General features: G+C 30.8%; 1 protein-coding gene across 1 annotated transcript; it reads right to left on the reverse strand.

Annotated features, from left to right (window-relative positions):
- Positions 1-266: 266 nt before the first annotated feature.
- Positions 267-1,245, reverse strand: LOC109020294 (protein MKS1-like). Its single transcript, XM_019002727.2, has one exon. The coding sequence runs from the start codon at positions 1,072-1,074 to the stop codon at positions 286-288; it is 789 nt and encodes a 262-aa protein (XP_018858272.1). The 5' UTR covers positions 1,075-1,245; the 3' UTR covers positions 267-285.
- Between the last annotated feature and the right edge of the window lie 9,228 nt (positions 1,246-10,473).

Consider the following 10,473-nt stretch of genomic DNA (forward strand, 5'->3'; position numbering starts at 1 on the left):
AAATTGTCCTAAAGCATGGCCCACCAAATTATGAATTTGAATAAGCTAAGCAGACAGTGCCATTAAGAAGTCTCCAAGTAGCAATAACCCCAAAAAAAAAAAAACAAAATTAAAGTAATATCAGAATTAATTCCACTTAGTCATCCCTCTCTTTGATCTATCGATCGATCTTCTTCACCATTGAACTAGCTAGCTAGCTGAACCAAAAAAACACCTCTATAACTCTTAATTTCCTATATCCAAAAAAAAAAAAAAAAAAAAAAAAGGAAGAATCTATAACAATGATCAGTAGTCGAAGAAATTGTTGAATAAATCTATGGATGGAGTGGTGGGGGAAGAAGCCATACGAGGTGAAACAAAGGTCGAAGGACTGGGCATGAAACTACCTTCTAGGTAATTCTTGCTGCCATGAAGGACAGGGCTCAAATCATGAAAGAAGCTGCTAAGTGGGCTCGGATCAGATGGCGGAGAGAAAAAGTTCGATGAAATTGGAGGAAGTGAAGCCGGCCCGGGTGACAGTATCCCCGGGAAAGAGCCCATGATCATCTCAACCCCATGAGCAATCTCTATCCCTTCCACACCACCCACTTCGCCACTCTGTTGTGATTTCTTATTCCCTTCTGGAGACTTCGCCGCCTTCTCTACAGCCGCATAACGTGCCGCCGGCGAAACTGCACCGCTGTTATTCATGACATTAAAAGGATTGCTTGAAGGATGATGATCAGCAACAGATGATGAGGATCTTGAACATGAAGAAGATGATGACTGCTGCAGGCGGCCGGTCAGGCGTTGAACAAGGTCCATGAAGTTTCTAGGGCTGGTGTGGATTACCTTGGGCGAGACGGTGTAGATGATGACCGGAGGGCGATGCTGAGTAGCTTGTGGTTGTGACGGCTGATGTGGCGGAGCTAGGGGGGGTTTCTTGATCTTGTGGGAGTCTTTGTGCACTCTGAGAGGCGTGGGGCGAGGACCTTGGATCTCTCTTCTTGGAGATCTTCCCGCAGGGATATTGTAATTGCCTGAAGAATCCATGCAGCTAGCTGAGTATTGTGCAATGGCGGTCAACACGTACATACATATAAAGAAGAGATACTTTTGATGAAGAGATGATAATGATCATAAAATCATGACTAGTACTACTAGAACTTTGCAGCAGGTTAGTTCCCGAGAAGATGGATCGAGATGGGTATATATATTTAGAGCTGAAAAGGAAATATTTAAGGATCGGGAGAGGAAGTCAATGGAGTGGAGGAATGAATTGAAGAGATCAAGAAAAAAGATGATTAATGCACCAAATATTTAGAAGGAGGTTGTCCACTTGTAGAGGGAAATTAATATGATATATGTAGAAATGGTATATAATGGCCGGTTTCGTGATGGTATGTATGTTTGAACTTGTCTAAACTTACGTGGGAGTTGGAAGGGCCGGGTCCTTTACTACCTCGTAATTAGAGGGGAAATATCAATAGATCATGACGTGGCATCCATGTAAGTCTAATGAATTTAGTATTAATTTGTTAAATTAATGAATAGATATTATAATCCTGACCATAATATATATATATATGTATGGTGTACTTACGTATATATACATCATATTGATGAGAATAATCTAGTGTTTAAGCAGAACATGCAATCATATCATGGACCTCTTATTTAGATGGTCGATCTCATGAATGTTGGCATGCATATATGGTATCTTTTAATTGTGATCATATATAATAAATATATATATATATATATATATATATATATATATATATATATATAGGGGCTCATGTCGCTAGCTAATTGTGGAAGTGATCAGACCAATAGATATCAGTTTATCTTGAATATGCATGGCGGCTTTCATGCGAAATATGTACATGTACGATGAGGTGTGCTGGAATTATGATTTTGTTCATCCAACTCATGATATCAATGGGATTTTTGAAAGAATAATGATATATTTACATCATTATTTTTATATTTTTTATAATTATGTTTTAAAATAATGGTATTTATATAAATAAAGTGATGTTACTTTTATAAGTTATTTTATAAAAATACATCTCATTTAAAATATATATAGTTATATAAAGGTCGACTATAAAAAAAAAAAAAAATTGTGTTTATGATCATTTTCCTTTTCCATATATATAAATATATATATTTATATATATATATATATATATATATTTGTATGTATGCATGCATGCAGACTTTAATAAGGTACCTTGAAGTGATCTCAAGGGGAAAATATACCAATGATCTTGAAAGAAATTAGGGCTAGCTACTTGAATTTGAAAGAGCCAGCTAGCTAGCCAAAATGCACTTGTATTTTAAATGATGCTCCGATCAGTTTTGTTATTTACAATCATATAAATTAACAAATGTGTCATGTTTAACTGATTGACCTATAAAACTATTTAAAACCTGCATTGCATATGCTATATATACCTTAATCAGCGTAATTAAAGATGATAAAATTAACAATAAAAAGCAACACGTACGACTCATTTCAAGTTAGTAAGCGATCATCAAAGCCCCACTTCAAGATATCTTAATGCACAAGAAAATTAGCTAGATTACAAAATGATTGCACGAGACTTGTACAAATCATCATTACTAATTAATTTCATTCATGTATTCATTGATCTATCTCTTTATTAATTATCAATATTTGAGATCAGCGGCGGACCTATGAAGTTGCAATATTAATTTTTTATGATTTAATAGGATCATACTAATCTCATATTTTGTTGGCCCACTCTCTAAAAAATTATCTTGGCCCTGTACAAAATTATTTTAATCTTATAGATTATTTTGACTTAAAAATAGAATAAAAAATATTTTATTATAATTTTAATTTGTTTGCCTCCTACAATAAATTTTTGGTTCCACCACTGTCTGAGATATATATATGGAGAGGTACGTAGTAACTTGTACATAGCATTTGGCAGGCTGCCTAGTAATTCCTGTATATTTAATTTCAGCTAGTAGATGGATCGATCTGATCTGTATTTATGGGTTGGCCATATAGGCATGTGGTTGGACTGTTTCATCTGGGAGGACGCGATTGATGGGTATGTAACTAATACTTTTGAATCTTCCAACAAGCATAAAACATTGTCAAAGTCACATGGTCCCTCAAAGTCAATACCATATCCACTTGGTTTCCAACATTGAAGACTTCTGCATGATCATCATCTACTTCTTTTTTTTTGGGTCATTTTTGTCATTTTTTTTTCTATTCTTTTCCAACATATATAATTAATTAAGAAATCATCTTGATTAATTGATACTCATGTCACAAATGAGTAATTAAAACCAATAACCTCAATGATAATTTGTTTTAATACCCATTTTATTTCCATAAGCTAGCTGATCTACTTTTTATATGCTGAATCCTTTATATATATATACATAGTAATTTATATATTATAATGTTTTTAGAAATTAAACTTCATATAATATATATATATATGTATATGTGAATTACATATCAATATATAATTAATCCTTAGGCCTAGCTAGCTAGGTCGATATTGGATGATAATTAATTTAATTGCCGGCCTAGCTAATAATTATAATGTTATTTAATAATTAAAAACGTTAATTAATTTGTTATAACTTAATTAGCACATTAATTATTAATAATATGATGTCTGTACAAATATATATAATCCAAAATGATTAATATTCAAGTACAGATGGATTGACTGAGTAAAAGAAACATGCATGGATTAATGTCAATTGTCAAGTCAGTCTGGGATTAGTTAATAAACTGGTTGTCGGGAGGGACCAAGAGAGAAAATTGAAAGGGGAAGACCAATCTCTCTCTCTCTCTCTCTCTCTCTCTCTCTCTCTCTCTCTCTCTTTCTCTATATATATATATATATATATATATATAAAAGCTACTTTCACCTGGGACGTGTATACCCCGCATACTCGGATTCCAACTCAAATTTAATTACGGTGCGATTAATTAAACGGTGTGTTTTCAAATGTAATAGTATTTCAGAAATCGAGTTCCACCCAGTTCACCAATTTTTTAAAAATCGAACTCTACCCGAGAAAATCTTCACCAGTTCACCTGATCATCTCCAAGATTGAACTCGCACTGAAACACTTGAGACAATCTATCAAAGTTCCTGTAGAATATTTTTTTTCTTTCCACAACAATGTATCAGCTACTCAAGATTCACTCGAAACCCAACACAAATTTAGATTCTGAAAACTCAAAAACTCGAAAAAAAAGTGGACTAAAACCCAAATGAGATTTCTCTTAGAATTGTCAAAACCCAATGGTAAAAACTAGCCAAGACTCGTGGGTGATAAATGAATGACCTTTATATAGATTCTAGAAGTAGAAAGAGAATAAGTAATAGGAAAGAGGAAGAGAAAGTTAGACTTATTCTTCGAGTTGAGGAATAAGGTACGGGAGAGTTTTCAAAGAAGGAAACCAAAAGAATCCTCCACTTCAAACTCAAAGACTTGACTTTTTTTGGAACGAGATGAATGGAAGGAGGAGGAGGAAGAAGAAAGAAAAAGAGGGAAAGCACACGACAGTGATGAAACGCGACAATGGATGAGGAAAAAGCAAAATGGTCGCTTTCCTCGCACCGTTACGTGTCTTCTCGGTGCTTTCCCTCATGACGAGTTCGACAGCACGAAGACGAGATGGTTTATGCAAAATAGGGATGAGTTTGGCAAGGAATGAATATGATTTCTAAGATGAAAATATGGATGAATTTGGCGCATGATATATAGGATTATGAAATCGTGTTTTTTTTTTTAAATTTATTTATTAAAATAATAATATAAAAGTGACGTAGTAATGCCACATGGTTCCGCAACATGTACCCAATGCTGGGTACCTGTAGTAGAACTGATATATATATATATAATATATATATATATGTACGTATATATGATGTTGGTCCCGTACGCGTTGGATATAATGCATGACCGGGCCATGACAAAGATCAGAAGAACTTGGCAAAACATGTAGGCTTAAGACAGTACAATTTATTTACTATATTAAAATAAATTTATATATTTTAAATCCTATAGACACATCATATACAATTTATAAACGAATTAATATTTCAAAACAACTAAATCAAGATTATAATTAATGAAATTTCGTATCTTTCTACTATCGGAATTATCATAATATTTTTTCAAATGGAATTTTTATCAATAACAAACACGATTTCTTTGGGGAAGCTAATTTTGGGCTTAGATCGTTTGGAACCTAAACTCATCTCAATTTATCCTTACAACTTTTTCAAATCTCAACACAAAATATAATAAACAATTCAATTTTTTTAAATTTCAAAATAATAATAATAATAAATAATAATATTTTAACAATATTTTATCATCTAAACTCAACTCAATTCAATTCAACATCCAAACGCAAAGGCCCAGCCCCTGAATATTATAGTACAAATCCATCATCAGGTCAGATGGTTAGAGATCAATTATGGTCTCATTTGGATAAAGAAACACTCTCAACACATCTAATATCATCTCATCATTACAATTTTTTTTTTTAATTTTGATACAAAATATAATAAACAATTCAGCTTTTTTAAATCTCAAAATAATAATAATATTAAAAAATAATATTATAATAATATTTTATTTAATTCATCTAAAACTATCTCATCTCACAATCCAAACGAGCTCTAAGAAAATGATGCATCCACCAAGACGATGCAGCACTACAAAAGTCACCGATTCATATTTTATTTTATTATATATATTTTTTATTTAATTGTTAAAGAAGTATTTTTAAATGAGTTTGTGAATTTCTATTTTTTTTCTAAATGTTTAAGAGTATAGAAAAAATGTATGAAAAAAATGATAAAAAAAAATCATTTAGTCTTATCGGTGACTACTCACGTACTGCACCCTCGGTACTCGGTAGGTGTAGCATATATGACTCTAAGTTCTAATATGTAATATTTTTCCATTGCAAGACTTTCTTAAACAAATAATGCTACAAGGCCATCTGAACGCTCAGATGACGGCCTCTTGACACACGTAGTTTATTAAGAATAAAATAAATACAAAAGAATAAGAAAAATTTAGGTTTCAATCTCTCTTTTGTATTTTCGGCCGTCCATTTCTTTTGAATATGTTTCTTTTTATTTATTTATTTATTTTTATAATAAATTACGTGACACAGTTATGTGATGTCATTTGAACAAGTAAAACTTAGATCATGACCGAGTATTGGGAGGGAGGCATCTCGTCCAATGATCAATAATGTTCAAAATTGTAGTTATCTACGTTTTCCTTAGGAGTCGTTCTATGATCATTTCCCTTATTTTCTTCAATCTCATTGCTTTGAATGCCATGAAAATATTATTGTTTAATCGTTTTTTCTCGAGCATAAGATTTAGACTATATAATGGCAATTAACCAATTCGCATTCAATCTTCTTCAATCATGAATTATAAGCTGCAGGCTCAAATATTTGTTCATATTTTCCAAAAGAAAAAAATCAAGAAAATAATGGCAGCTGGCAAATGATCTTTATTTGCTCGTAGAGCTGATTCACACACCAATGCATGCCATTAAAGAGCAAACTTTATTCATAGGCACCAAAACAGAAGAAACACAGGCTAGAAAAGCTAGTCATGATCCTCAATATATAGTTGGTCATTGATGACCACTGTTTTATTTACAAAATGAAACATTCAGATTGAGATGGTTTGATGTGATACGTTAGATTGTAAAATTACTTTTTATTGTAAAGTAAATCTAAAAAATTATGTCAGTTTGTGAATTTATTCTTATAGAATCTTTTTGTGACTGTAGTACTTTTCTTCCTAGAAACAACCTAATCATTCGAAAAACAAATAGACATTAAAACAAAATTAACAAAGCAAACATGCAATAGTTTAATTAGGGTACAATTATTTATAATACGACCAAGTTACTACTAAATCTAATTAATTATATCCTCCACGGCCAGTTGTATTGTAGTTATTGTATCCGCTCCGCCCATTGGTGTTGTACTCAGTTTGAAGAACCCTTCTTCCTGAAATTACCATAAATCAAGTATATGCTGTCAAACATTGTGGATATATGTTAGGAACCATAAGAGGAAAAGGAAAATCAATCACATGTGAAACAAGATTTACGTGATTCGACAACGACGTGCCCACATCTATAGAACTGGACCATTACAAACGCGATTAGACTCCACACATAGAACTAGTCCAACAATATACAGTGAGAACTTCTCTCAAAACACCACTCAAATCTATTTAATTTTCTCTCAAACACACAAGAAGGATGGTGTATATATATAGCTAAATTGCAGCATACATGATTAATTTGAATTAGATTTTGATGAAAGCAACTATGCAAAGAGAATGCATCGATCTCTAACGAAAAATGTAGAGGAAGGTTTAGCATGATGTCATTTTGCTACTAGATTGGAAGAACATGATTAATTTGAGCCCATGCAGTACTACTAGAAGACTGAAATAAAATGCTGAAAATACCAAGCTTAAGATGATCTGTCAATGCTGTATCAAGTGCAGCAGTGGCCACCTCAGTGGACATGAGCAGAAAGATCGCAACAAGAACAGCCACAACTATGAACTTGGTGGCCTTAGTAGCAGCCATTTTTGCCATGCTGAATTTTGAGGAAGATCAAGATGCTTATTGCTTTTATAAGTATACAAAACCTTTGCAGATAACAATGGAGATGATCTAGCTACTTTGGGGTCGTCACAACGTAACGTACACATGCAGATATTTATAACCGAGGATAAGAACTCTGTCCGCGACCCTATTATTTTTTTATTTATTTATTTTTCCTCTAAAGAAGAAAAAATGTATGATTTGGTAAACCATAATATTGGAAGATATAAACACCTTTAGTGATGCCGGTCAAGTTTATCCGTATAATTGAAGGTATCTTCTGGTTTCTTCCATTTTTAATTAAAATATGTGGTTAACTCCAATAATCACCAAATCCTTTGATCGTATTCTTTTAGTATATATAAGAGAAATGTTTTATTATCCCCAAGATAATTTTACAAAAATAAATTCATAAATTAACATGATTTGATGTGGTACGTCATATTAAAAAGTTACTTTTATTATAAAATAGATCTAACATATTACATAAATTCAATCGCATAAATTTATAAGTTTAATTTTATAAATTTATTTGTGACTGTATCACTTTTATCAATATAAAACATGAGTAATTCTACATACAATCCTGAAATGCGTAAACGTCGCGTAATCGTTTTGAAAAAGAGTGGAGTCTACTATTAAAAAATTAATTTTTTTTATATGAGTCTCATGTTTTATTTACTTTTTTCAAAATGATTACACAACAATTACATAATTCAAAATTGTAAATATATTTTGTCGAGCTAGAAACCCGTTTCAAATTTCGTTTTGTAAGCTAATTGTGTGTGTGTATATATATATATATATTCTCTCCAGATTTCTATGGGGAAGCTAATTGCGTGTGTGTATATATATATATTCTCTCCAAATTTCATTTTCCAATTTTATCCCTCTTCATTTCTGCTTTTCTCGTTTTGTCCTTGTCATTTGTTTTGTTTTATTCACAAATTTACGTTTTTATCCCGTTGTTTAATTGGAAAATTTACATCTTTACCCCTATTTAGACCACACACACAAACCCTAACAAACTCCGACTACCTTGCCCATGCTTTTCTCAAACCCAAACAAAATCTGTTCCAATTTCTACATCTTCATTAACAAAATCATTCCTATATATATACATGAAACTAAACTAAATCTAAACACAATATCATGTAATAAATGTCTACGTGATGTTAAAAAAAATATTTATATTCTTCAGATCTGCAAATCCCTATATATATATTTATATTTATATTTATATGTGTTGCCCCTATTTTTGGTAATAAGGACAGGCCACCAATGTCGATTTGACTGATAAATTTGAATTGGCCAGTCAAATTTTCCTACGTATGATCATCACTTGGCGGCTGCATTTTAGTATTTTACTACTAGGATTTGGTACGTACGTTTTCACTCGGATCGATAAACCAAATCGTTTGTTTGTATAAGTGGATGAGATGAGATGAGATGAGATTAAAATTAAATATTTAATAAAATATTTAAGAATATATTTTTTAAATATTATTTTTATTTTAAAACTTGAAAAATTTGAATTGTTTATTTTATTTTGTGTGAAAATATAAAAAAATTATAATGATTAGATACGATGAGTTGAGATGAATTATAAAAATAAACCAGCTTTGAGTAGTGAGGTAATTTTAGATGATTTGTAAATAATAGTAAAAAAATAACAAAAAATTAATGATAAAATATTAAATAATAATGAATACAAAATAATAAAAAATAATGAAGAATATATAAAAAAAATAATTAAATAATATTAAATAATAATCAACCCGAACACAACCTTAAGTAATGTATAGTCAGTTAGGCTGCACTCATTTTTTGACTTTTTAGGTTGTATTTGGATGTTGCGTTGAATTGAATTCTTTATAAATAATAGTGAATTGAGTAGGTGGAGTGAGTTATGTAGGGCCCATCTAAAATAAGTTTAGATATATTGGGATGTAAAGATGAGTTTAGTACTATTTATGGAAAATTAAAAACGATTGTGAATCTCACATATAAAGATGTGTTGAATTGAAAAAAATTATGGGTCACACCTGTAAGGAGGTTTTGAGTTGAGATGAGTTTAATAATTTGAGAGATGAATGTTTGGATGTTAAACTTAGTTTAAAATTAGACTGAACTGAGTTGATGTCACATGAATCTCACAACCAAACGTAGCCTAGTTATGTGGTCATGATGATTTTCCCTCTGCTTTTTTACGTACAAAGGAAAGCTAAGTTCTTGTTTAGATGAATATTTCAAAATAGTATTAATGGTAGTAAAATAATAATAATAATAATAAAATAATTTGAATTAAGATGTTTGATTGTGTTTTAAGAATGAAAACGTTCAATAAAAATATTATAAAGTTAAACGAATTGTTTGAATATTATTTTTGTTTGAAATTTTTGAAAAGTTGTATAGGATTGATAGACATACAACTATTTTTACCACTTTTTATAAAATTATGTATTAAATGAGAGACTTTTTGTAAAATAATTTATAAAATAACATCACTTTATATAAATACCCTCATTTTAAAATATAGTTGTATAAATGATTGTAAAAATAGTTGTAAGTATATTATTATTCTTTGTGTTTTGTTTGGGAGTTTGGAAAAATTATAATAATTAGATAAAAAAACCTAAAAATTGAAAAATTAAAAAATTATTTGTGTTTAAGTAATATTTAGAAAGAAAATATATAAAAATATTTTAAAACAATTACGTTCCCAAATGAGCCCTAGAAATTTGAAAGAAAAACAATTACGAGTCCTCTAGATCATGAGGCCCATAGGTAGGCTAAGGTCAGCTTTAATATGACTCTTTGAAGTTG

The sequence above is a fragment of the Juglans regia genome, chromosome 15 (genome assembly GCF_001411555.2).
Source record: "Juglans regia cultivar Chandler chromosome 15, Walnut 2.0, whole genome shotgun sequence".
Taxonomy (NCBI): Eukaryota; Viridiplantae; Streptophyta; class Magnoliopsida; order Fagales; family Juglandaceae; genus Juglans; species Juglans regia.

Coding starts and splice junctions, on each gene's coding strand:
- LOC109020294 (XM_019002727.2), bottom strand. CDS start 1,074: ATGTACGTGTTGACCGCCATTGCACAATACTCAGCTAGCTGCATGGAT.